This window comes from Lampetra planeri, chromosome 64 (assembly GCF_965212315.1).
Source record: "Lampetra planeri chromosome 64, kcLamPlan1.2.h2, whole genome shotgun sequence".
NCBI classification, from domain to species: domain Eukaryota; kingdom Metazoa; phylum Chordata; class Hyperoartia; order Petromyzontiformes; family Petromyzontidae; genus Lampetra; species Lampetra planeri.
In genome coordinates, this window is record NC_136170.1 from 3,584,568 (window position 1) to 3,612,546 (window position 27,979).

Below are 27,979 nucleotides of genomic sequence, written 5' to 3' on the forward strand. Positions count from 1 at the left end.
TCAATTAAATAGACTTTTTAATAAATGTTTTCTCCTACAACATCAGAGTGCAGTGCCACATTAAATACGCACTACAATGACAACAGTTTAAAGTGATTTGAAGCATGTTTTATTTTGGGGGGGGGGGGCAGAGCTTTGTGACGTCATATTTGAGGGGGGGGATCTGACTTTTTGTGACACCGTGTGACGAGGGGAGGGGGGGTCAAAAATCGTCCAAAATCGCGTGACGTCATTTATGGACGGCCCCTTTGGTGTGCTATCCGGTCCCTCTATTCCCAGAGAGAGAGTTGGTGTTAAATCAAAAGTTGTTCGCTGTGGGTGTTGGACTCCGCCAAGGGTGCGTCTTGTCTCCACTGCCGTTGGTGATTTCCATGGACAGGATATCAAGGCGCAGCCGAGGTGTGGAGAATATCCAGTGCAGGGGGCATGGAGGTGGCGTCGCTGTCGTCCTCTTTGCCTCGTCAGTCTGCCGTCTCCGGCGGGCACTTGAACGGTTCGATGCCGAGTGTGAAGCGCCTGGGATGAAGATCGGCACCTCCAAATCGGAGGTCGTGGTTCACTCCCGGGAGACGGTGGATTGTTCTCTCCAGGAGAGGGGGGAACAGCTGCCCTTAATGGAGGAGTTCAAGTAACTCGGGGGCCTCTTTCTCGAGTGACGGCAGGTGGGAGCGGGAGATCGGCCAGTGGATCGGTGCGGCGTTTGCAGTGCGCCGCACCGTTCCGTGGTAGTAAAGTGGAAGCTGAGTTCTCGAACAGAGCTCGCGGTTTAAAGGTCGATCTACGTTCCCACCCTCACCTATGGTGATGAGCTTTGGGTGATGACCGAAACGATGAGATCGCGGGGACAAGGAGCCGAAATGAGGTTTCTCCGCAGGGTTGCCGGTCTCACTCTCTGCGACAGAGTGAGGAGCTCGGTAATCCGTGAGAGCCTCAGAGTCGAGCCGCTGCTCCTCCGGATCAAGATAAGCCAGTTGAGGTGGTTCGGGCACCTGGTAAGGTTGCCTCCTGGTAGACTCCCCTGGAACTCTACCGGGCAGCATGTCCCACTGGGAGAAAATCCCAAGGCCGGCCCAGGACACGCATGCAGGACGATGTTGCTCGGCTGGCCTGGGAACGCCTGGGAATTCCCCAGGAAGAGCTAGAGTCTGTTTATGGTAGTGTAGGGGTGTCAGGGGAAGGATTCCCACCAATAGGAGGGTTAATGGGAGGGGTGATCGAGGGGATATAAGGGGAGAACAGGCGGGAAGAGGGGGCCTTTGGCGGGAACGAGATTGGGACGGCTGGGGACAGGTGTGGATGGGAGAAAAGGATTAAAAGACGAAACCCCTGCAATCTTGTGTCGGCTCTCCTTTACAGTAGTGTAGTGTATAGTAATGCATAGTGTAGTGTATAGTCGTGAAACGTGTAGTGTATAGTCGTGTAGTGGTGGAGTCGCCAGCGAAAGGGAGGTCTGGACAAGCAGACTGAGAAACAAACGATCTTTCTAACTAAGGCAATACATTAAATAATAGTATACGACGTTTCGATTGCAACACAAGCAATCATCATCAGGTATAAATGAAATAGCAACAAAAATCGAACCAGAAAACTTTAGACAGACATATAAGCAGACAGATATCACCAAGATACATAGAGAGAGAGCAACACATAGGCACACAGAGAGAGGTCGTCTCTGTGACGAGGCCTTAAATAGAGAGAGGGGGCCGACAGAACTAAAGAGTAATTCCTGCAGTCACGAAAGCTCCAAATTAAGATTGAACCACTTCTACGGGGAAGTTTTAAGTTCATGTTTTTCTCTCTCTCTGGTTTTTTGTTTTCTCTCTCTGCCTGTGTATTTAGTGTACTTTTTCTGTCTCCACTCGTTTTTTTGTCGTTCTTATGTTCTGCTCTGTCTGTGTGTCTCCGATCCTCGTGTTTTATGTTTTGTCTCTCTTTGGAATTTTCACACTTAAATTCTAACTTAGCAATCTTTGAAATACGTAATCGACCAGGCTATGCATTAATTGTGTGTTGACCGACTCTTTGTGTTGCATTACATAACATTTCGATATTTTGCTATGTTATTTAATTTAGTGTGTCTTTCTCCCGTTCTCCTAATTTTCAAGCTTGCGTACTTTACCACGCGTCGTCTTACTCATTGACATGCTAATTTTTTTTCTCTAACCCCTCCCTCTCTCCGCCCCCGCCCCCTCTCTCTACTTAAGGCCTCGTCACAGAGACGATTTCTCTCTGTGTGCCTGTGTTACTCTCTCTCTATGTATCTTGGTGATATCTGTCTGCTTATATGTCTGTCTATAGTTTTCTGGTTAGATTTGTGTTGCTATTTCATTTATACCTGATGATGATTGCTTGTGTTGCAATCGAAACGTCGTATACTATTATTTAATGTATTATTTTATCTTTATACGTGACTTTACTGAAAGAACCAAAGAGTAATTCCTGCAGTCACGAAAGCTCCAAATTAAGATTTAAGGCAATACACCCACCCCCACCTTCGTCCTCTTTTGGCGAGGCCTAAACAGGAGGGTGTGGGGCCTAAAGAAGAAGTGTGGGGTGGTGAGGATAAAAAGAGGGCGTGGTCTAAACAGGAAGAAGGTGGGGCCTAAAGAGAAAGTGGAGGGGTTGAGTAAAAAAAGGGGTGGGCCCATACAAAAAGGGGGCGTGGTCTAAACAGGAAGGAGGTGGGGCATGAAGAGGGAGGGCCTATGCATGTGTAGTGTGCTCCTCGTCGCTGTGTGTGTGTGTAGCACACTCAGTCAGAGACGAGGTAGTTGCAGGAGGCACCTTCTCTCTATTTCCGTTACACCAACTCCGGCCTCCCTTCTCAGCCACGTTGCCGTACCGCCCGGCCCAGACACGACCCTGACCGCGTTGCACCGACGGCGTCGACCGAGACAGCCAACGACTGTCCGGCCGCGCAATTATTGGGTGAAGGCGGCAGCGGACGAAGGCGGTGAAGACGACAGCGACGACGAGACAAGTCCACTCCCAGAACCGGCAGCCCAGAGCTCTCCGCTGCTTTTATTCTACTCGCCGCAGCCTGGCTCCGCCCTGACTCCGCCCTGGCCACGCCTCCATTCTCGAATCCACGAGCGAGTTCCAGGAGCCTCCCGATGAGGTCTTCCGTGACCCTTGCCCCAGTTACTCCACCCTGCCGGCACACACAGCCGTGTACGCGCTCGACGGTGTGAGTGCGCTAACTGTCCCCCGCAGTTGCCGCTGCTGGACAGCAGTCGGCGCTGTGTCACTACACGTGTACCAAATAATGCCTGACGAGCAAGTACCAAATAAGCGACATTCCATTACAACAGGAGGCCAACAACAACAAACAAAATACTCAAAAGCCATCACTCTCAAAAAAAATGATAGCAACTCTTTTGACCTTTTTTGGTTTTCAAACCCAAAGCTGGGTACAGAGGAGCGCTTCAAGCATGACGTTGGCTGTCGACTCAAGCGAAGTGCAGAATCAAACAAGAGCAATGGCAGCGAAACATGAGACATGCCGCAGATGCCTCCACAGGCCTTGGTGGCTAGGAAATGTTAACTCGCCTGGTACGCAGGAGGTCGTTGGTTTGATCCCGACCCTGACCCCTGCTGTGTATTTGGAGTTTGCGTGTCTCTCTCTCTCGTACCCCCGTGATCGCGTGGATTTTTCTCCGGATCCTCCAGCTTTTTCCCTCCACATTTAGAATCAACGTCAGTGACGCATTTTAAAGTATTTGGCTGCTCCTAGACATTTCCCACATGGTGATGATGATGAGCCACTTCGTTGAGTTGCTATCGTTTGTGATAGCCAGGTCGCTTCTGATAAAAGAGTTACATAGCTCAGAGGAGCATTGACCTGGTAAAATAAATCGATTTTTCTCATCATAAAAACTGTTTTGCGATGGCCTACGTCCCAGAGAATAAGTCGTTGAAAGGCGGAGATTGTTCCAGAGCCATCCGCATTCAATCGAAGGCACGAAGGCGCCGCTATGGGTTGGGCAGGTCGATGACGATGGGTGGGTTGACGGGTTCGTAGTTCACGTTGCAAGTTGACGCGTTCACGAACAAGGTTCGCCCATCGGTCATGATCCCGTAACCTGCACACGCACGCAGAGGCAAAGGATTCCCCCCCCCCGTATAGTCTTAACAGACTGTTGGGGCAAGTCCCGTTAGTAGCAAAAAGCAGCACCTGAAGGTTGGCACGGCACAAGAGGGGGGTGGGTGGCCAGCAGAGGTGTGGACTCGAGTCATGTGACTTGGACTCGAGTCAGACTCGAGTCATGAATTTGATGACTTGCGACTCGACTTGGACTTGCATAACAATGACTTTGTCCCACCTATGAGATGTGGACTCGAGTCATGTGACTTGGACTCGAGTCAGACTCGAGTCATGAATTTGATGACTTGCGACTCGACTTGGACTTGCATAACAATGACTTTGTCCCACCTCTGGTGGCCAGCACTACGGCCAACCGCCTTAATCTCCCCAGTGGTGATATCTACTACTCACTGCACCAGGTACTCTCAATTGAGGCTAAGTCGTCCTCGGGGGAGGCCCAAGACCAGATAAGATAATCGTCACCGATGTTGGCCATGAGCAGGAATTGAACTTGGGTCACCGGGTTTGTAGCACGGTGCACTAAACTGCTACACTACTGGTCCCCACACACACACAACAACTGCCACACACACACCGATACACACACACATACAGATACACACACACACCGATACACACACACACCGATACACACACACACCGATACACAAACACACCGATACACACACACACCGATACACACACACACACCGATACACACACACACACATACCGATACACAACAACAACAACCGCCATTCGCCACTAAGTGGCGGTGACGTCACCACGACGCTTGTGCCAGGCCAAGTGCACCTTGAGGCCACGTGAAGTGTCGAACGCCCGCTGGCAGGAGGTCACGGGGCAGACCCAGCAGGTGCCACGGGTCGACTGACCGAGATGACCGAGATGACTGGCTGATGCACCACCTTTGCCCCCTACTGTACCAACTTGCTGTGCTTTAGCCACCCGGCGCTCTGCTCGTTGTTGTGAGCGTCGCTCCTCCGCCCTCCGTTGTTGTTGTAGGGCGACTGCCTCCAACTGCCCAGTAGCGTCCTTCACGAGCCTCCTCCACTGAGGCCGATCTTGACACCGCTGGTACCAGTCATCGGCAAGTCCACTCAGCTCCACGTCCTCCTGTACCACATCACTCCATCTCTTCTCTAGCCCGTGCCGCGCCCGTTTAGCCCCCTCGATCCGGCCGAACAAAAGCTGTTTAGGCATGCGGTGGCTGGGCATGCGGGCTACATGACCCAGCCAACGCAGCCTTGCCTGCCGGAGGAGCTCACCGATGGGACTTTGCCCAGATCTTTCAAGGATTTGTGAGCTCCTCACACAATCCAGCCTGGTTAAACCCAGGATGGATCGTAGGCAGGCCAGCCTAAATGTTTCCAACCGGCGAAGATGCTCCATTAGGGGGGTCCACGTTTCGCAAGCGTAGAGAAGGGAGGGAATGACCGTGGCCGAGAAGACCTGAAGCTTCGTGCGGAGCGACAGACCAGGTAGCTTCCACACAACGTTACGCAACCGATGAAAAGATATTTCCGCTCGACTGATTCGGAGTGAGACCTCTGCTGTTAAACTGGAGCCGGTCATAAGCACACTGCCCAGGTATGGGAAACTCTCCACTCTCCACAACTTCCCCATCACCGATTGGGAGTTGTGGGGGTGGAGTGTCCAATGGTACAAAATACCCAGGCAGGTGCTTAGTTTTGGTGGGGCTGATGGTAAGGCCCCATCTCTTAGTGGCACGCTCCAGTCTCAGCAGCAGCGTCTCCAACTCCTCTTCTGAATGAGCAGCTATTACCAAATCATCGGCATACATAACGTGGTTGACCAATAGGGAGCCATCCCTTGATCGCACCCGGGCGTCGATCAGCCTCCCATTATATCTGTACCAAATGGAAATTCCCCCGGTACAGCTATTGAAGGCTTCACGAACTACGCAGTCGAAATAGATGTTAAATAATGTGGGAGCCAGAGGACATCCCTGCCGCACCCCAAGGTGTACAGGGAAAGGCTCCGACTCCCGGCCACGTAGTTTTACCGATACACACACACATACACCGATACACACACACACACACACCGATACAAACACACACACCGATACACACACACACACACCGATACACACACACCCGTCGCGCGTAGCTGCCGATGAAGTGGGGCAGTAAGCGGGCCCACCCCCCGACCTCCCCTGACCTTCGTGGATGTGCCCGAAGGCGTGCAGCCGCGGCTTCACCCGCCGGCGGACGCTGCTCATCAGCTCGACGCAGCCGGCACGCCACTCGCCGTGGCCTCTGACGCGGTCGCCGGCGCCGAGCGGCGGGCCGTGTGTGAGCAGCACGTCCACGCCGGCCGGGATCTGCCGCCATTTCTCCAGCAGACGCTCGCCCCTCGGCAAGTTGAAGGCCCAGCTGCAGAACTCGGGCTGCCTGGGGTGGTGGGGTAGTGGTGAGGGGGTGGTGGGGGTGGTGGGGGGGGGGGGGTGGTGGTCGGGGGGGGGTATAGCAAGGAGAGTTTTTATGTTTAACCCTCCTCCAACCACTGCCCCACCTGGATATGTTTCATATGTACGTGGATAGGTATGTGTGTTCGTACGTCTAAAGTGGTGTAGTGTATAGTGCAGTGTATAGTTTAGTGTATTGTCTCGTGTATAGTGTAGTGTATAGTAGTGTATAGGTTAGTGTATAGTGTAGTGTATAGCATAGTGTATAACGTAGTGTATAGTGTAGTGTCTAGTGTAGTGTATAGTGTAGTGTAGAATATAGTGTAGTGTAAAGTATAGTGTAGTGTATAGCGAAGTGTATAGCATAGTGTATAGTAGTGTATAGCGTAGTGTATAGTAGTGTATAGTCTGTTGTATAGTGTAGTGGATAGCATAGTGTATAGCGTAGTGTATAGTGTAGTACATAGTCTGTTGTATAGTGTAGTGTATAGCGTAGTGTATAGCGTAGTGTATAGCGTAGTGTATAGTGTAGTGTAAAGTGTAGTGTATAGTGTAGTGTATAGTAGTGTATAGTGTAGTGTATAGTGTAGTGTATAGCGTAGTGTATAGTATCGAGTATAACGTAGTGTATAGTGTAGTGTATAGTGTAGTGTATAGTAGTGTATAGTGTAGTGTATAGTGTAGTGTATAACGTAGTGTATAGTATCGAGTATGACGTAGTGTATAGCGTAGTGTATAGTGTAGTGTATAGTAGTGTATAGTGTAGTGTATAGTAGTGTATAGCGTAGTGTATAGTGTAGTGTATAGTGTAGTGTATAGTGTAGTGTATAGTAGTGTATAGTGTAGTGCATAGTAGTGTATAGCGTCGTGTATAGTGTAGTGTATAGTGTAGTGTATAGTGTAGTGTATAGTAGTGTATAGTGTAGTGCATAGTGTAGTGTATAGCGTAGTGTATAGTATCGAGTATAACGTAGTGTATAGCGTAGTGTATAGTAGTGTAGTGTATAGTGTAGTGTATAGTGTAGTGTATAGTAGCGTAGTGTATAGTAGTGTAGTGTGTAGTGTAGTGTGTAGTAGTTTATAGTGTAGTGTATAGCGTCGTGTATAGTGTAGTGTATAGTGTAGTGTATAGTGTAGTGTATAGTGTGTAGTGTATAGTGCAGTGTATAGTGTAGTGTATAGTGTATTATATAGTGTAGTGTATAGTGTAGTGTAGAGTAGTGTGTAGAGTAGTGTATAGTGTAGTGTATAGTGTAGTGTATAGTGTATTATATAGTGTAGTGTAGAGTAGTGTATAGTGTAGTGTATAGTGTAGTGTATAGCGTCGTGTATATCGCATCTGAAAGCGCCGTGCGATGCCGGTGACCGTCTTTGTTCGACGGCCACCCAAAATCCACCGCCACTGCCGCCGCCGCTACTGTGAAGACGATGACCGGAGCTCGCGCCACGACCGCGTTCTACACTCCTCACCCGCACGAAAGCGGCGGCAACCCACGACAGCAGACTGACCACGGGGAGCCGTAGATGCGGAATCCGAGAACCTCCGTCTCGCCGTCCTGGAGGTAGACGCCGTTGGTGAGCAGCGACCGGACGTGCCCGGGGATGGTGGCGTCGGCACGCCCCGCCGCCGCCGGCATCCCGAAGCGCCTCCAAGGGTCGTCCAGCCTCGCCACGAAGTCCGCGTCGAAGCTCAGCTCGTGGTTGCCGGCGATCACCACCTTGTGCTGGCAGGGCTGGCGGCCTGTGGGGAGCGGTGGTGCCGCGGTTAGCGCCACGCTGCGCTACGAACACGGCGAACCGGGTTCGATTCCCGCTCACGACCAACACTGGTGACACTATGAGATCTCTTTTACCAGTGGCAAAATATAGTATATAGTAGTAGGTTGTACGCCTTCTGGTGTCATCTGGTCCAATACCAATGGGGACTAGGCTCCAAAGAAAGCCGTCTCGGGTGTGGACCAATCAACTTCAAGGACAGTGCATATTATTATCATGATCAAAGTTGCTTCTTTTTGTTTGCTTTTTTGACTACTTGTGTTGTAGTTATTGCAAACATGATGCCTTGAATAAAGGTGTCAGTTTTGTACCAGTTTAAAAGGGTAAAAACCTACTACTATATTTTGCCACTGGTAAAAGAGATCTCATAGTGTAAATGCTTACCCCGAGCTCTCAATACTCTGATATTGCACTATGTTTGAGTTGTAGGCCTTCTGGTGTCATCTGGTCCAACACCAATGGGGACTAGGCTCCAAAGAAAGCCGTCTCGGGTGTGGACCAATCAACTTCAAGGACAGTGCATATTATTATCCTTATCAGAGTTGCTTCTTTTTGTTTGCTTTTTTGACTACTTGTGTTGTGGTTATTGCAAACATGATGCCTTGAATAAAGGTGTCAGTTTTGTACCAGTTTAAAAGGGTAAAAGCCTACTACTACAACACCGGTGACGTTTATCTGAACCGGTCCTGGGCCTCCCCTAGGTCGACTCAGCCTCAAATGAGTACCTGGTGCGATGTGTAAACATCGCCACTGGGGAGACGAAGGCGGTCGGGCGTGGTGCTGGCCACCCACCCCCTCGTGTACCGTTCCGGCCTTCATAGGTGCTCGCTAACAGCACTTGCCCCTACAGTCTGTTAAGGCTATACGGGGGATCTTTGTTTCTGTGAGTGATACGACTCGCGGTCTGTTCTGTTTTCATCGCGAGATGCCTTTTTTGTTTTGTCAGTAGCAAAGTATGAAAAGTAAGATAATTTTCTTTTTTTACCCTTTCTGGCAATAAAACAGGAGTTCTGTTAGGATGTCCAAACACCAAATAGACACCTTGCACGAGGCATCAGTGTCCTGCATTAACCACGCACGGCGAACATGCAAACAAAAATGGCTCTGATCATACTTGGGCATTGTCGTTGCAACTGATTGGCCTCCATCAGAGACAGCTCAGCCTTCTTCATGGCCCAGTCTCACCGCCAGTGTCAGACCAGAGAACATCGCCACAAGTCGACCAGCGCAAGGGCAATTCCACGCGCAGCAGAACGTTGGTAGCTCGGGACGAGCAGCTACATCATGGGATGCCTGTTTGGCGGTGCAGTAAATACTTGGATTGCGAGTAACTTGGTCTGCGAGTGTTTTGCAAGACGAGCAAAATTTTTAAATAAATATTAATTTGATAAACGAGCGAGGTCTTGCAATACGAGCAGTACTGTAGTACGTACAGTATACGCTTTGTCTGCCGAGCGTCACGTGATCACAACTGAGCCAATGGTTTTTCTCTCTCTCTCGCTGCGGGATTGTGGGTAATCGTCTCCCATGTTCGGTCTCAGTCGGCGTGCCTCACTCGTATAGTCAACATCCGTGCGAGCGTAGACTGTTTACTATAGTGTTGTGACCATGAGTGTGTGCGTAAAGCATTTTTTTTTTTATTTTGTGTCCAAGTGTAGTGACTGTTCTTTAGTAACTGTACTGCAAGTGAAAGTCGTCCTCCACAATAACCCTCCTCCTCCTCTCTCGTCTCCCTCACACCAGCCACGATTACATTTAATGAATACATTTGATTACTTTATATTAAATACAAAATAATAAAAGTATCAAAAGGTATTTTGTATTAATCATTTTTATATGAATACAGTATTTTTGGGTTGTGGAACGAATCATTTGAGTTTCCATTATTTCTTATGGGGAAATTCGCTTTGATATACGAGTGCTTTGGATTACGAGCACGTTTCCGGAACGAATTATGCTCGCAATCCAAGGTTTTACTGTATCAACGTTTGAGAAATAAGAATCGGTTTGACCCTTTCTGGCAATAAGGCAGTTGTGTTCTTTGAGACTGGCATGAGCGGGAATCGAACTCGGGTCGCCGGGTTCGTAGCGGAGCGTGGCGCTAACCGCGACACCACCGCTCACCACGTACACACACAGGTACACACAGGTACACACACACGTACGTGCACACACACAGGTACACGCACACGTACGTGCGAACACGCGTACGCGCACCGAGCCAGTCGTTGAAGGCGGACACCTCGAGGGGCAGCCCGATACGGGTGAAGTCGCCGGTGTGCAGGAGGACGTCCCCCGGTGGCACCACGAGGTTGTCGGTGAGCGAGTGCGTGTCCGACACGCACACGAAGCGCGTGTGGCCCTCCGGCCTCGGGGTCGCGTGCGGCGTCGGCGGCACCCTGGGGGCCAACGGAGGGGAGAGACGGGCGCGCGGTAGGCAGGAGGAGCTTCCGCGTGGTCGGAGATCAAAAACTAAACTAGAAGCTGTTGTACACGCTTTTATTTAACTCACTCTGTCTGTTGTTGTTGTATCCTCAAATATTGTAACTCAATGTTTACCCACTTCCCAATGTGCTATCGACTGCAAACTTGGTATACTTATGTCATACTGATGACAATACTATATTCTATCATTACAATCTATATTTTTAAACAATCTTTTCTATATGTATGTTTCGGCTTGGGTCTAATTGTCCACGCTCAACTGACGTTGGCTGTAATTGCCCACAGCCCCTTACGCTGTGGCAAGCTTCAGGGCCACTTCCTGGAGTCGTGGAGTTCTGCCATTACTCGCACGGTACATTTCATTAAAGCGTGTTTAAAAAAAAGTATTTTTTTACATTACTTATTTTACGACCAGGTAAGAAGGCCCCCGAACAGAGCGACTACGCGGCTCCTTTGTCAGAAGCGACCCCTCACTAATGAAGGCCCCACTCATTGCAGGCGCACAAAAGTGGCTTGGCCACGAATCAGCCTCGCGACACCTCGCCGCTGATCTCGTCAGCAAGGAGCCTTAAACCACCGTCACGGGGAACTCCTCCGGTAGTCACCCTCACAGCAGCGGCAGCAGCGGCGGTGGCGGCGGCGGCTTTTGGCTCAGCCGTCGAACTAAGACGGTCACCGCCAACGCGCGCTTTCAGATGCTGAATATACTGCACTACACTATACACTACACTATACACTACACTATATACTACACTATACACTACACTATACACTACACAATACACTACACCACTATACACTACACTACTATACACTACACTAAATTATACACTACACTATACACTACATTATACACTAAACTATACACGACACCACTACACACTACACTATACACTACATGACTATACACTACACTATACACTACACTATACACTACACTATACACTACTATACACTACACTATACACTACACTATACACTACTATACACTACACTACTATACACTACACTATACATTACATTACACGATGCACTACACACTACATTACACTATACACTACACTATACACTAGACTAAACACTACACTATACACTACACGACACACTACACTATACATTACACGATACACTACACTATACACTACACTATACACTACATTATACATTACACGATACGCTACACTATGCACTACATTACACTATACACTACCACCACTACACCACTGCACACGACACTTTCAAGCGCTGTCGCCTTGACCGCGCAAAGCCTCACACGCGCAGGCAGGAGGGGCCCCTCGCTCGGTAAGCCGTGGACGGGTTCCAACTCAGCGGGTCGACCGTCACGTCCCCGTCGACCGTCACGTCCCCGTCGTCCGGCTCCCGCCCCTCGTCCGCCCGCCACAGGGTGTCCTGGATGCCGCCCTGCAGGAAGGGAGAGGTGGCGTCACACAGACTCACACAGAGACCCACAGACTCACATAGACTCACATAGAGACCCACAGAATCACATAGACACACATAGAGACCCACAGACTCACATAGACTCACATAGAGGCCCACAGACTCACATAGACTCACATAGAGACCCACAGACTCACATAGACTCACATAGAGGCCCACAGACTCACATAGACTCACACAGAGACCCACAGACTCACATAGACTCACATAGAGACCCACAGACTCACATAGACTCACATAGAGACCCACAGACTCACATAGACTCACATAGAGGCCCACAGACTCACATAGACTCACACAGAGACCCACAGACTCACATAGACTCACATAGAGACCCACAGACTCACATAGACTTACATAGAGAGCCACAGACTCGCATAGAGAGCCACAGACTCACACAGACTCACATAGAGACCCACAGACTCACATAGACTCACATAGAGACCCACAGACTCACACAGACTCACATAGAGACCTACAGACTCACAATGAGATCTACAAACTCACAATGAGATCTACAAACTCACAATGAGACCTGCAGACTCACATAGACTCACATACAGACTCACAGACTCACATAAAGACCGACACACTCACATAGACTCACAGACATAGAGACCCACGGACTCACATAGACTACCATACACTCACATAGAGAGCCACAGACTCACACAGACTCACATAGAGACCCACAGACTCACATAGAGAGCCACAGACTCACATAGACTCACATAGAGACCTACAGACTCACATAGAGACCCACACACTCACACAGACTCGCTTAGAGACACACACACTCACACAGACTCACATAGAGACCCACAGACTCACATAGAGACCCACAGACTTACATAGAAACCTATAAACTCACATAGAGACCCACAGACTCACATAGAGACCCACAGACTCACATAGAGACCCACAGACTCACATAGAGACCCACAGACTTACATAGAGACCTACAGACTCACATAGAGACCCACAGACTCACACAGACTCACATAGAGACCCACAGACTCACATAGAGACCCACAGACTCACATAGAGACCCACAGACTCACACAGACTCACATAGAGACCCACAGACTCACACAGACTCACATAGAGACCCACAGACTCACATAGACTACCATACACTCACATAGAGAGCCACAGAATCACATAGACTCACAGACTTAGAGATACACAGACTCACATAGACTCACATAGAGAGCCACAGGCTCACACAGACTCACATAGAGACCCACGGACTCGCATAGAGACCCACAGACTCACATAGACTCTCAGACCTACAGACTCACATAGACTATCATACACTCACATAGAGAGCCACAGACTAACATAGACTCACATAAAGACCCACACACTCACAAAGACTCACAGACATAGAGACCCACGGACTCCCACAGACTACCATACACTCACATAGAGAGCAACAGACTCACACAGACTCGTTATTGCATGAGTTCTCGGACGTGTTCAGCCGGGGACCGTTCGACCTAGGGCACACAAATCTGTCGCAGCACCACATCAACACTGGAGACGCTGCACCCCTGCGCCAAAACACATATAGAATGAGCCCAATGGAAAAAGGGCACATTCAACAAGCGGTGCAGGAAATGCTGCAGGCCGACATAATTTCTCCATCCTCGAGTCTCTGGGGGGCACTGGTGGTCCTGGTCAAGAAGTCAGATGGGTCACTGAGATTCTGTGTGGACTTCCGACGCCTCAATGCCGTCATGCTGGCCGACGCATATCCCCTACCCCGTATCGACTACTCATTGGATGCACTGGCGGGAGCAACATTTTTCAGTACGCTGGATTTATTGTCCAGATTCTGGCAGGTCCCACTAGACGCTGACTCCCGGCCTAAAACAGCGTTCCGGACACCACAGGGCCTGTTCGAGTTCAACTGCCTGCCTATGGGCCTCCAGACTGCGCCGGCGACGTTCCAACGCATAATGGAGTTGGCCTTAGCAGGCCTCCAATGGGAAACGTGCCTCATCTACCTGGATGACGTCATTGTCTTCAGCCGATTATTCGAGGAACACATTGACCGATTACATCAGGTATTCCTGCGATTCCGGAACGCGAACTTGAAGCTCAAGCCGTCGAAGTGCCACCTTATGCAGTCGTCGGTACGCTACTTGGGCCACGTCGTCAGTGAGTCTGGAGTGGCTACAGACCCGGAAAAGACGGCCTGCGTGAGGGCCTGGGCTGTTCCCACAACGGTTCCAGAGGTACGCCGGTTTGTGGGTTTCATTTCTTACTACCGCCGGTTTGTACCCAACTTCGCAACCATTTCCAAGCCCTTGCACGTGTTGACGGCGAAGAACCAGAGGTTTTATTGGGGCCCTCTGGAGGAAGAGGCATTCCAACAGCTGCGCTCGCATCTGACAGATGCACTACTATTGGCCTTTCCAGATTTTGGCCTCCCCTTTATCCTGGACACCAGCGATGTGGGCGTCGGCAGTGTCTTGTCGCAAGTCCAGCAGGGTCGGGAGGTGGTTATCGCCTACGGAACTCGCGTGCTTTCATCAGCGGAGCAGCGCTACTGCGTCACACGTAGGGAACTCCTGACAGTCGTTCACTTCGTGCAGCAATTCTGACCCTACCTGTATGGTCGCAAATTTACGGTCCGCACTGACCACGCGGCCTTGCAGTATTCGCTCCACATCGACCAGCCTTCGGGCCAGCTGGCCAGGTGGATAGAGCGCCTGCAGGAGTACAGGTACCAAGTGGTACATCGCAAAGGGACCAGACACGCCAACGCAGACGCATTGTCCCGACTGGCGCCCCAGGGCCCTTGTGCATGCACCACAGGCGGGGCACGCTGCAAGGAGGCGAGGCCGGAGGGGACGGTCATCGCTCCCGTACACACGGCGGAGGGCGCACAGGGTGAGGTCCAGCTGACCGACCACGACCTGGGGCTGACCTTGGACGATTGGAGACGGCTACAGCTGGAGGAAGCCCCACTGCGAATGCTACGCACCTCAGCAAAGGCAGGGGGGGAGGAGTACATCGTATGGGAGGACCTCCTCATGCGATGGGACCTGGCAGGGCGCCGGCGATGCCTGGTAGTTCCGGAGTCGCTGCGTCAAAAATTGGTTGTTGACGTACACGGCTGCCAGCTGCTGCACCTGGCGGGGCGGAAGACACTGTGCACATTACAGGGTCGGTACTTTTGGCCAGGCATGACCGCTGACGTGCACCAATGGGTCGCTACCTACGTCGAATGTGCGCGACGAAAGCTGCCACCCCGGGTAAGCCGGGCGCCCCTACAGCCCATCACGGTGACCAGGGTCAACGAATTGGTTGCGTTGGACATCCTGGGACCACTGCCGGTCACGCCACGGGGAAATAAATACCTGTTGGTCGGGGTCGAGTACTGCACGAGGTGGCCAATGGCGTGGGCCCTCCCGGACCAAACGGCACAGACCATCGCCGATGCCTTCGTGGGAGGCTATGTCCTTGATAAGGGGGCACCGGAGCGGTTGCTCACGGATCAGGGCAGGAATTTCTCCTCACGGCTATTGAAGGACGTCTGCTCTCTCCTGGGCACTAAAAAGGTCCGAACATCTCCGTATCATCCCCAGACCGATGGGATGGTAGAGCAGCTTAACCGCACCATAGCGGTCATGCTGTCCCAAGTGGTGGACGAAAACCATTCCGACTGGGACCTCTATATTCCATCGGTCTTAGCGGCGTACAGGGTGGCCCCGCACACGGCAACGGGGTTCTCGCCGTTTTTCCTGATGTACGGACGGGATCCCGTTCCGCCTATTGAGGTGCAGCTGACAGACATTCCCGCAAGAGATGACGCATGGCCGAAGGCACTAAAGACCTCCCTCATTTATTTGAGAGAGGCCCCCCAAGCAACCGAGGCCGCATCGGCCACGAGCCAAGAGAGTAATGCACGGCTACGGGAGAGGACAGTGACAGCCAAGCCCTTTAAAGTCGGGGACCAGGCATGGCTACACTGTTCTCAGGTGCCGGTTGGCCTCTCACCAAAACTGCACCGACCCTGGAAGGGCCGGTCGAGGTCATTAAAGCACTCCGACCGCAGTGTGTCCAGGTCCAACTGGGTAAGCGACGATGGTTTGTACACCCCACCCGCCTTAAGCCATACATCTCTCCACCATCATCTCCACCAACATCACCACCAACATCACCGCCAACATCATCATCATCATCCCTACCCAGGCCAAGGTCGCCAACCACCACGTGCCGACCGGCAGGGGGTTCAGTGCCCTGTGTTCCCTTGTCACCTACAGCACCCCATGTGAGGCCTGACGGAGCGGCGGCACGACCCGGGGCCGCAGCGACCGGAGAGACAGCGGCGCCAGGCAAGGCGACACCGGCACCACCGAACCAGGGACCGCGACAAGAGGGCCTTCGAAGGAGGGGGCCGCCACGGTCATCTGCTGCCTGTGGATGTCCGGGCTGTTACGGGACGCTGACTGGAGACCCGGGCAGGCCGCGCAATTGATGTTGTTGTATTATATTGCATTCTATGGTTGTGGGGGAGTTAAGGGCTGTCGTCACTGTCAGTGGGGGGAGGCATGGGGAGACTTAAATGGTCCATGGGGGAGGCAAAACCAAGGACGTTTTTTTTTTTTTTCCGGGGGAGGGGGGGGGGTGATGTAGGGGTGTCAGGGGAAGGATTCCCACCAATAGGAGGGTTAGTGGGAGGGGTAATCGAGGAGATATAAGGGGAGAACGGTCGGGAAGAAGGGGCCTTTGGAGGGAACGAGATTGGGACGGCTGGGGACAGGTGTGGATGGGAGAAAAGGATTAAAAGACAAAACCCCTGCAATCTTGTGTCGGATCTCCTTTACACTCACATAGAGAGCCACAGATTCACATAGACTCACATAGACTCACATAGAGACCCACAGACTCACATAGACTCAGATACCTACAGACTCACATAAACTCACATAGACTCAGATACCTACAGACTCACATACACTCACAATGAGACCTACAGACTCACATAGACTCACATAGAGACCTACAGACTCACATAGACTCACATAGACTCACATAGACACCCATAGAGACCCACAGACTCACATAGACTCCCATAGAGACCCACAGACTCACATAGACTCACATAGAGACCCACAGACTCACATAGACTCACATAGAGACCCACAGACTCACATACACTCACATAGAGACCCACAGACTCACACAGACTCACATAGAGACCCACAGACTCACACAGACTCACATAGAGACCCACAGACTCACACAGACTCACAGAGACCTACAAACTCACAATGAGACCTACAGACTCACAATGAGACCTACAGACTCACATAGACCCACATACAGACTCACAGACTCACATAGAGACCCACAGACTCACACAGACTCACATAGAGACCCACAGACTCACACAGACTCACAGAGACCTACAAACTCACAATGAGACCTACAGACTCACAATGAGACCTACAGACTCACATAGACCCACATACAGACTCACAGACTCACATAGAGACCCACAGACTCACACCGACTCACATAGAGACCCACAGACTCAAACAGACTCACATAGACTCACATAGACTCACATAGAGACCCACAGACACACACAGACTCACATAGAGACCCACAGACTCACACAGACTCACATAGAGACCTACAGACTCGCAATGAGACCTACAGACTCACAATGAGACCTACAGACTCACATAGACTCACATACAGACTCACAGACTCACATAGAGACCCACAGACTCACACATACTAACATAGAGACCCACAGACTCACACAGACTCACATAGAGACTCACAGACTCACACAGACTCACATAGAGACCCACAGACTCACACAGACTCACATAGAGACCTACAGACTCACAATGAGACCTACAAACTCAAAATGAGACCTACAGACTCACATAGACTCACATACAGATTTACAGACTCACATAGAGACCCACAGACTCACACAGACTCACATAGAGACCCACAGACTCACATAGAGACCTATAGACTCACATAAACTAGTGGTGAGAGGTGGTGAGTGTAGTGGTGAGTGTAGTAGTGGTGAGTGTACTAGTGGTGAGTGTACTAGTGGTGAGTGTAGTGGTGAGTGTGCTAGTGGTGAGTGTACTAGTGTTGAGTGGTGAGTGTAGTGGCGAGTGAGTGTAGTGGTGAGTGTACTAGTGATGAGTGTAGTGGTGAGTGTACTAGTGGTGAATGTACTAGTGGTGAGTGTACTAGTGATGAGTGTGCTAGTGGTGAATGTAGTGGTGAGTGTAGTAGTGGTGAGTGTACTAGTGGTGAGTGTAGTAGTAGTGAGTGTGGTAGTGAGTGTACTAGTGGTGAGTGTAGTGGTGAGTGTACAAGTGGTGAGTGTACTAGTGGTGAGTGTAGTGGTGAGTGTACTAGTGGTGAGTGTAGTGGTGAGTGTACTAGTGGTGAGTGTAGTGGTGAGTGTACTAGTGGTGAGTATAGTGGTGAGTGTAGTGGTGAGTGTACTAGTGACGAGTGTACTAGTGGTGAGTGTAGTGGTGAGTGTGCTAGTGGTGAGTGTACTAGTGGTGAGTGTACTGGTGGCGAGTGTAGTGGTGGTGAGTGTACTAGTGGTGAGTGTAATAGTCGTGAGTGTACTAGTGGTGAGTGTACTAGTGGTGAGTGTAGTGGTGAGTGTAGTGGTGGTGAGTGTACTAGTGGTGAGTGTAGTGGTGAATATACTAGTGGTGAGTGTAATAGTCGTGAGTGTACTAGTGGTGAGTGTAGTAGTGGTGAGCGTAGTGGTGAGTGTACTAGTGGTGAGTGTACTAGTGGTGAGTGTAGTGGTGGTGAGTGTACTAGTGGTGAGTGTACTAGTGGTGAGTGTAGTGGTGAGTGTACTAGTGGTGAGTGTACTAGTGGTGGGTGCAGTGGTGAGTGTAGTAGTGGTGAGTGTACTAGTGGTGAGTTTAGTGGTGAGTGTACTAGTGGTGAATGTAGTGGTGGTGAGTGTAGTGGTTAGTGTAGTGGTGAGTGTAGTGGTGAGTGTACTAGTAGTGAGTGTACTAGTGGTGAGTGTAGTGGTGAGTCTACCGGTGGTGAGTGTACTAGTGGTGAGTGTACTAGTGGTGAGTGTAGTGGTGAGTGTAGTAGTGGTGAGTGTACTAGTGGTGAGTGTAGTAGTGGTTAGTGTATTAGTGGTGAGTGTAGTGGTGAGTGTACTAGTGGTGAGTGTAGTGGTGAGTATAGTGGTGAGTGTACTAGTGGTGAGTGTGGTGGTGAGTGTAGTGGTGAATGTACTAGTTGTAAGTGTAGTGGTGAGTGTAGTGGTGAGTGTAGTGGTGGTGAGTGTACTAGTGGTGAGTGTAGTAGTGGTGAGTGTAGTGGTGAGTGTAGTAGTGGTGAGTGTAGTGGTGAGTGTACTAGTGGTAAGTGTAGTGGTGGTGAGTGTACTAGTGGTGAGTGTACTAGTGGTGAGTGTAGTGGTGGTGAGTGTACTAGTGGTGAGTGTACTAGTTGTGAGTGTAGTAGTGTTGAGTGTAGTAGTGGTGAGTGTAGTGGTGATTATACTAGTGGTGAGTGTACTAGTGGTGTGTGTAGTAGTGAGTGTACTAGTGGTGAGTATACTAGTGGTGAGTGTAGTAGTGGTGAGTGTGCTAGTGGTGAGTGCAGTGGTGAGTGTACTAGTGGTGAGTGTAGTGGTGGTGAGTGTACTAGTGGTGAGTGTACTAGTGGTGAGTGTAGTGGTGGTGAGTGTACTAGTGGTGAGTGTACTAGTGGTGAGTGTAGTGGTGAGTGTACTAGTGGTGAGTGTAGTAGTGGTGAGTGTACTAGTGGTGAGTGTAGTGGTGAGTGTACTAGTGGTGAGTGTAGTGGTGGTGAGTGTAGTGGTGAGTGTAGTGGTGAGTGTACTAGTAGTGAGTGTACTAGTGATGAGTGTAGTAGTGGTGAGTGTAGTGGTGAGTGTAGTGGTGAGTGTAGTGGTGAGCATAGTGGTGTGTGTACTAGTGGTGAGTGTGGTGGTGAATGTACTAGTGGTGAGTGTAATAGTCGTGAGTGTACTAGTGGTGAGTGTAGTAGTGGTGAGTGTAGTGGAGTGTACTAGTGGTGAGTGTACTAGTGGTGAGTGTAGTAGTGGTGAGTGTAGTGGTGAGTGTACTAGTGGTGAGTTTATTGGTGAGTGTACTAGTGGTGAGTGTACTGGTGGTGAGTGTAGTGGTGGTGAATGTACTAGTGGTGAGTGTACTGGTGAGTCTAGTGGTGGTGAGTGTAGTGGTGGTGAGTGTAGTGGTGAATGTGTAGGGGTGTTACGGGAGGGCGAACAAACACACCAGGGGTGGTTATGCCCGCACGCGGAAGGATGCTTACATCCACGTCCGCATCGGTTAGCCCTGGGGCGCTGTAACGGCGCTGTGATCCCCTACGGGGGGAGTTGCTATATAAGGCGGAGAGCCGGTGGGCTCGGGGTTCAGTATTTTGCTTAAACCAGTGAAGAGTGAAGACCGGCTAGATAGGCCCTGGGACTCCCCTGGCTCGCTGTCCTTCTAAGGACCGACCAGGGCAAGCCAGTGGCGTGGCCCCGCGAGCCCAGAGCCGATGCTCTTGTAAGAGCCGGTCTGGTGACTAAGGGTGCCGTGATCCTAGCTTGGCCAGAGCTGGATCACCTAGCCTCCCCTAGCTCTCGAGTGGAGGACCTTGGAGTAGGCTAGCCGGGCTAGAGACAGTGGGGTCTCCCTGTTCGACGGGTGAAGGGGCCGTTACCCCTTTGAGTGTTGTATACGTTGGCCTGTGCTGAGTGAAGCGTTATAATAAATAAGTGTGCCTCCTACTACGTCGTCCACATCTCATTGAACCTACTACAACTGGAGTCAGAAGTGGTCTTCTAAAGATGGATACAAGATGGACGGCTCGTACCAGGGGACCTGGGGACGATGACACCTAGGCCGACTCAGAGCCTGAACTCGCCGAGGGCGAGTCCGTGCAACCGGGGCCGAGTCCACCGCCACCGCAGCAGCCGGACGGGTGGGGGCCGTCCGCTGATGGGCTGCGGGTGGCTCACTCCCGCCTGGCGGAGCTACTCTACGCGGCAGCCGCCACGCTGGAGGAAATCACTCGCCTAGGGGTTGGAGGAGCAGCACGGGGCAACGACGGGCGACACGCAATGCCAGTTCCCGCCATTTCAACGGGGCTGGAGGTTGAATTTGCCGCCATCAGTACAGTGGGTGCTGAGGGCGGGCCCCGGGCACATCATGTGACCGAAAGTCGCCAACCAGAAACCGCCACGCCATCAACAGCGGCCGATGGCGGTGAACGCCAATCAGCGGACAGCGCGTCACCAACAGTGCGACCGCTGATGGCGTCCGCCATTCCCGCCGATAATGTACAGAATGGCGGGAACGGCGGTTGGCGATCTTCGGCTGCGGAGTCCTCGTTTCAGCAGCAATTGCCGGTCCTCAAAGAATTTGTGGCGGAAGACGGCGACTGGGGAGCCTTCCAAAGACGGTTCTTCGCCCACCAAGAAATGTCGCGATGGATGGACGACGAGGCGCTACGCGTGCTGCCGGCGACGCTGGACAGCAACGCTGGACAGCGACGCTCTCGCAACCCTCACTACGGCGCCGAGATCGGCGCGCGCCACGCTGCAGGCGGCGCTTCGACTCCTGTCTGCAGTCTACGGACCACCTTCCGACTGCAGACAGCTGTTTTACGACCGTCAGCGGGGTGCCAAGGAATCGCCCCTGGCATACCGCATGGCTCTCCTGGCCTTGGCAAAGACGGCTTTCCCGCGGATGGACGAGGAAGGGGGGAACGCTATGGTGGCTGAGAAGATATTGCTGTTGGCGGACGATCTGGACATCGTCGTCTTGGTGTAAGACGACAAGGAGATGTGTTCCCTGCGGGCCGCACGGCACATTCATGCAAACTTGCTGTCCCAACGTCGCAAGGCCAGCAAGGCGGCGGCCAGGCATACCGTGGCTGCAACCGCCCTCCCATTGGAAGAGGTCTGCGCTGTGGGTCGCCCGATGGAGTGGAGATCCGGGGACTGACCAGCTCGGGACGGGCCGAGCCACTAGGATCAACTGTGGCCTCCGGGGCCATGTGGCTTCTGGATGCCGGGCTCCTCGGCAGCGCGGTGCAACACCTCGGCCGGACGACGCTCCTCTACCCAAGGCTCCGCAGCGAACTCCGGCAAGTCGTGGCATCCCACATGTTTGGCCTACGCACACACCTGTGACACACTCACGCGCTGCAACGAACGGGTTCGGAAATCGGCTGTCATTGCGTCAAAATATGCCGCGATGGGAAGGGCGTTCCAACCGGGCCAGTGGTCTGAGTTGGCCCACCGCGTTGTTGCCGCGTCAGCGGGGTCGTCGGTTGTTGTCGGGCATATTGATGGGGTTGAGGTGCGGGTCTTAGTTGATACTGGAGCATCGGCGACAATTGTGTCCGATTTGATTTTCAACATTCTTCCCGTTCAAAGCCGCCCTCTGCTCCCCGTTGATGTTCCGTGTTATGCTGCCAATGCGGACTCGTTGGGCATTATCGGACAGATCCACGCGCAAATTTGTATTGGCGACATCAAATTATCCGGGCCGGTGTTGGTCTCCTCCTCTCTGGCAGTTCCGTGCCTGTTGGGGACGGACTTTTTGGCCAAAATGCCAATTGGAATATTGATCGACCAAGGTTGCATTGAACTCCCGTCGGGCCAACGTATGATGTTCCTGTCCTCCCCCGCTACTGTCCGTACGGCATTTGGGACGGTACAAGCGCTCGTTACGCGAACGGTACGCGTACCGCCGCGGGCTCAGATGCTCGTGCCTCTTAGGCTGCGTCGACCCTTCGCTGAGGGGATTGGGGATCGGGGTGTTCTGTTGGGATCGTCTAGGGCTGGGGTCAATGGACCTGATTTGATAGCGGCCCAGACCATTCTAAAAGGGAACGGGGACCCCTTCATCGCGGTCCTAAATGTTGGGTTGCGAACGGCTGTGGTTCCTCAAGGGGCCGTGCTTGTGCACGCAACGCCGGTACCTTGTGAGGAACCGGTCATTGGACATGTGAGCACCGCTCCTCCGTCAAAACTGCATTTGGACCGTGATGAGGGGTGGCTGGATGCGCTTTGTGCGGGATCATCGGACCTGTCCGACTCACAGCGTGATACACTACGAACCCTTCTGCGCGATTTTTCCGATGTTTTTAGTCGACACAAATATGATATTGGCTGTACTAAACTGCTGCGACACCATATTGACACGGGTGACAGCGCGCCAATCCGCCAAAATCCTTTTCGGTTGAGTCCCGCCTAAAAGGATCATGTCAAATCGGCTGTAGATGACATGCTAGCTGCGGACATTATATCCCCTTCTACCAGCCCTTGGGGTGCACCCATCGTGTTAGTTAAAAAACACGACGGCTCCTTGCGGTTTTGTGTCGATTTTCGTCGGCTAAACAATCTCCGTAGCCGATGCATATCCGCTCCCTCGGATGGATGAATCGCTTGACGCCCTGGCAGGGGCACGGTTCTTCTCCACGTTGGATTTACTGTCAGGGTTCTGGCAGCTCCCTCTTGATGATGAATCTAAACCAAAAACGGCTTTCCGTACGCCGCACGGCCTATTCCAATTTAACCGCTTGCCGATGGGGCTCCACTCAGCGCCGGCAACTTTCCAGCACTTAATGGAATTGGTTCTGGCTGGGTTGCAATGGGATTCTTGTCTGATTTACCTAGACGATATCATCGTCTTTAGTAAAACATTTGACGAACACCTCCAGAGGTTGCGGGCTGTTTTCCTCAAAATGCGTGCTGCTAATTTGAAATTCAAGCCGCAAAAATGTAATTTGCTCCGCGAGTCGGTGCGGTATATGGGCCACATTGTCGGACAGTCAGGTATTTCCACAGATCCCGCCAAAACGCAATGTGTCAGCTCCTGGCCGACTCCCACCTCGGTGGGGTAGGTCAGGAGTTTCATTGGATTCGCGTCGTATTACCGACGGTTTGTCGCCGATTTCGCGACGATCGCTAAGCCCTTACATGCCTTGACATCAAAGGGGGTCAAGTTTCACTGGGGCCAGAAGGAGGAGGCTGCTTTTCGCTGCCTCCGGGACGCCTTAGTGGGGGCCCCGCCATTAAGTTATCCCGATTATTCGAAACCCTTCTTGCTCGATACGGACGCAAGCAACACGGCATTGGCGGCGTGCTGTCCCAGGTTGTTGGGGGCGTAGAGCATGTTGTGGCATACGGCAGTCGGGTTTTGTCTCCAGCGGAGCAAAGGTACTGTGTCACCCGTCGGGAACTATTGGCAATTGTTTACTTCATTCAGCAATATCGCCCATATCTGTACGGTCGCCGTTTCACCGTCCGCACAGATCATGCGGCGTTACAGTACGCCTTGGGGGTTCAACAGCCATCGGGCCAATTGTCCCGATCTGTTCGGGGTGCGGAAAATGTCGACTTGTGGGGGTTGTTCCAGGGTCTCTTGATGCATTGGGACGGGAGATCCCGCTGCCACCGGCTGGTGGTGCCTTCCACACTGAGGGGTAGGGTGGTGTGGGCTGCTCACAAGCGATTCCTGCACCTGGGGACTCACAAAACCCTTGCCATGCTCCAGCTTGATTTTTCTTGGCTGGGCATGGCAAGGGACGTAGATGATCTCTTAGGGTCTTGTACTCAGTGCGCGCAACGGAAGCCACCAGCAAGGGGGTCCAACCCACCGTTGCAGTCTATTAAGGTTTCCCGGGTTAACGAACTCGTCGCGCTTGATATTTTGGGTCCATTCCCCGCTACACCTAGGGGAAATAAATACCTATTGGTTGGTGTGGAATATTTTACGCAATGGCCTATGGCCTGGCCACTCGCCAACCAGTCGGCAGCAGCCATCGCGGAGGCCTTTGTCCAGGGCTACGTCCTCGACAAGGGTACTCCGGAGCGGCTGCTGAACGACCAGGGGAAAAATTTCTCGGGTAAACTTCTCCACGAGGTGTGCGAGCTCCTGGGTACGAGAAAAATTCGTACCTCCCTGTATCACCCGCAAACTGACGGGATGGTGGAGCGTCTGCATCGGACTATCACATCCATGCTGTCTCACCAGGTGTCTGAATCCCAGACCGACTGGGACCTTCATATCCCGGGAGTTTTGTCAGCCTACAGGATGGCTCCTCATGCGGCGACCGGATTTTCGCCCTTCTTCCTAATGTATGGTCGTGAGGCTGACCCGTCTGTCGCGACTCAGCTGCGGGTCTCCGCGCCACATGCTAAATCCAAATTGGCCGACCATGTCAAGTTCAACATCTCTAAATTGACAGAGGCGCGGGAGGCGGCCATCCAAAATTCAGACCTCCGCCAGAAGGCGAATGAAAGGCTCAAGCTGGGCCGGGTACATGTGCTCCAGTGGAAACCGGGTGACAAGGCGTGGTTGCACTGTCCCCAAGTTCCGCTGGCAACCTCGTCCAAGCTGTTGCGGCCGTGGCGGGGGCCCATGGAAGTGGTGCAGGTCTTGCGGCCACAATGTGTACGTATCCAGTGGGGGAAGCGTCGGTGGTTCGTGCACCCCTTGCGGTTGAAACCGTTCGTTGCACCCCGTGATCCTACTCCACACACACATGGCCGAACATGTGAGGGGTCCACCGACTTCCGGAGTCTGCATTCACTGCATTCGCCTGACTTGCCACTGGCTCTTCCGCTTCCAGGTGCACCGGGATTGACGTGCTCGTGACTGCCAACCCCTCCCGGGGGGTCGGGGTTCGCTCGTCCGCGAAGCCAGACACTCTCGCACCCGAACTATTGACACCCACCGCTGGGCAAGCCGGGGCTGCCCCTTGTGACGGTCCCGCTGCAAGAACGCGCGCCAAAATGCGCAGACTTTTGTGAGGTCGGCCTCTCGTGCAGCCCTTGCTGGGGTCGCGGCGGGGGGGGGGGGGATCCGTTCGGGGTGGGGAAACTTGTAATTGTACATATGTTGGTTTCTTACGGGATGGGGTATTTATTGGGGGGGATGTCGTTTTTTTTCCTCGGTATTGTTGTTGTTGTTACTGTTGTTGTTATTGTTGTTGTTGTTTTTCACGCGAGGCACACATGGGTTCGGGGGGGATGCATATTTATTGTGAATTTTGTTGCAGCCGGGACGGCTGCGGGCTGTACAGGGGGGGGGGTGATGTAGAGGTGTTACGGGAGGGCGAACAAACACACCAGGGGTGGTTATGCCGCACGCGGAAGGATGCTTACATCCATGTCCGCATCGGTTAGCCCTGGGGGGCTGTAACAGCGCTGTGATCCCCCACGGCCCCACCCCTCGGGGGGGAGTTGCTATACAAGGCGGTGAGCCGGTGGGCTCGGGGTTCAGTATTTAGCTTAAACCAGTGAAGAGTGAAGACCGGCTAGACAGGCCCTGGGACTCCCCTGGCTCGCTGTCCTTCTAAGGACCGACCAGGGCAAGCCAGTGGCGTGCCCCGCGAGCCCAGAGCCGATGCTCTTGTAAGAGCCGGTCTGGTGACTAAGGGTGCCGTGATCCTAGCTTGGCCAGAGCTGGATCAGCTAGCCTCCCCTAGCTCTCGAGTGGAGGACCTGGGAGCAGGCTGGCCGGGCTAGAGACAGTGGGGTCTCCCTGTTAGACGGGTGAAGGGGCCGTTACCCCTTTGAACCTACTACATATGTACTAGTGGTGAGTGTAGTGGTGAGTGTACTAGTGGTGAGTGTACTAGTGGTGAGTGTACTAGTGGTGAGTGTAGTGGTGAGTGTACTAGTGGTGAGTGTACTAGTGGTGAGTGTACTAGTAGTGAGTGTAGTGGTGAGTGTACTAGTGAGGAGTGTACTAGTGGTGAGTGTAGTGGTGGTGAGTGTACTAGTGGTGAGTGTACTAGTGGCGAGTGTACTAGTGGTGAGTGTACTAGTGGTGAGTGTAGTGGTGGTGAGTGTAGTGGTGAGTGTAGTGGTGAGTGTACTAGTAGTGAGTGTACTAGTGGTGAGTGTAGTGGTGAGTGTAGTGGTGAGTCTACCGGTGGTGAGTGTACTAGTGGTGAGTGTACTAGTGGTGAGTGTACTGGTGAGTGTAGTGGTGAGTGTACTAGTGGTGAGTGTACTAGTGGTGAGTGTAGTGGTGAGTGTACTAGTGGTGAGTGTACTGGTGAGTGTAGTGGTGAGTGTACTAGTGGTGAGTGTACTAGTGGTGAGTGTACTGGTGAGTGTAGTGGTGAGTGTACTAGTGGTGAGTGTACTAATGGTAAGTGTACTGGTGAGTGTAGTGGTGAGTGTACTAGTGGTGAGTGTACTGGTGAGTGTAGTGGTGAGTGTACTAGTGGTGAGTGTACTGGTGAGTGTAGTGGTGAGTGTACTGGTGAGTGTACTAGTGGTGAGTGTACTAGTGGTGAGTGTACTAGTGGTGAGTGTAGTGGTGAGTGTAGTAGTAGTGAGTGTGGTAGTGAGTGTACTAGTGGTGAGTGTAGTGGTGAGTGTACTAGTGGTGAGTGTACTAGTGGTGAGTGTAGTGGTGAGTGTAGTAGTAGTGAGTATGGTAGTGAGTGTACTAGTGGTGAGTGTAGTAGTGAGTGTACTAGTGGTGAGTGTAGTGGTGAGTGTAGTAGTAGTGAGTGTAGTAGTGAGTGTACTAGTGGTGAGTGTACGAGTGGTGAGTGTACTAGTGGTGAGTGTGTTGATGGCCACTTTAAAGTGCCTCGCCTTTAATCACAGCTCACCATCACAGCGAGGGTCTTGTTGTTGTTGCTGTGTTGTTGTTGCTGTGTTGTTGCTGTTGTTGCTGTTGTTATTGTTGCTGTGTTGCTGTGTTGTTGTTATTGCTGCTGTG

At 52.1% G+C, this 27,979-nt stretch overlaps 1 protein-coding gene across 1 annotated transcript; it reads right to left on the minus strand.

The window, feature by feature from the left end:
* LOC144737011 (metallophosphoesterase MPPED2-like) lies at positions 1-27,953 on the minus strand. Its single transcript, XM_078619659.1, has 6 exons — positions 27,870-27,953; positions 12,028-12,176; positions 10,527-10,708; positions 8,043-8,274; positions 6,287-6,519; positions 1-4,082 (listed from the first exon to the last, which is right to left on the minus strand). Exons 1-6 carry the CDS (start codon positions 27,870-27,872, stop codon positions 3,973-3,975), a joined length of 909 nt encoding a protein of 302 aa, XP_078475785.1. The 5' UTR covers positions 27,873-27,953; the 3' UTR covers positions 1-3,972.
* Between the last annotated feature and the right edge of the window lie 26 nt (positions 27,954-27,979).

Excerpts from the sequence above, each read along its gene's own strand:
- LOC144737011 (XM_078619659.1), bottom strand. Across the intron at positions 6,520-8,042 it reads CGCATCTACGGCTCCCCGTG|GCAGCCCGAGTTCTGCAGCT; the intron begins GTCAGTCTGCTG and ends CCACCACCCCAG. Across the intron at positions 4,083-6,286 it reads CTTCGGGCACATCCACGAAG|GTTACGGGATCATGACCGAT; the intron begins GTCAGGGGAGGT and ends GTGCGTGTGCAG.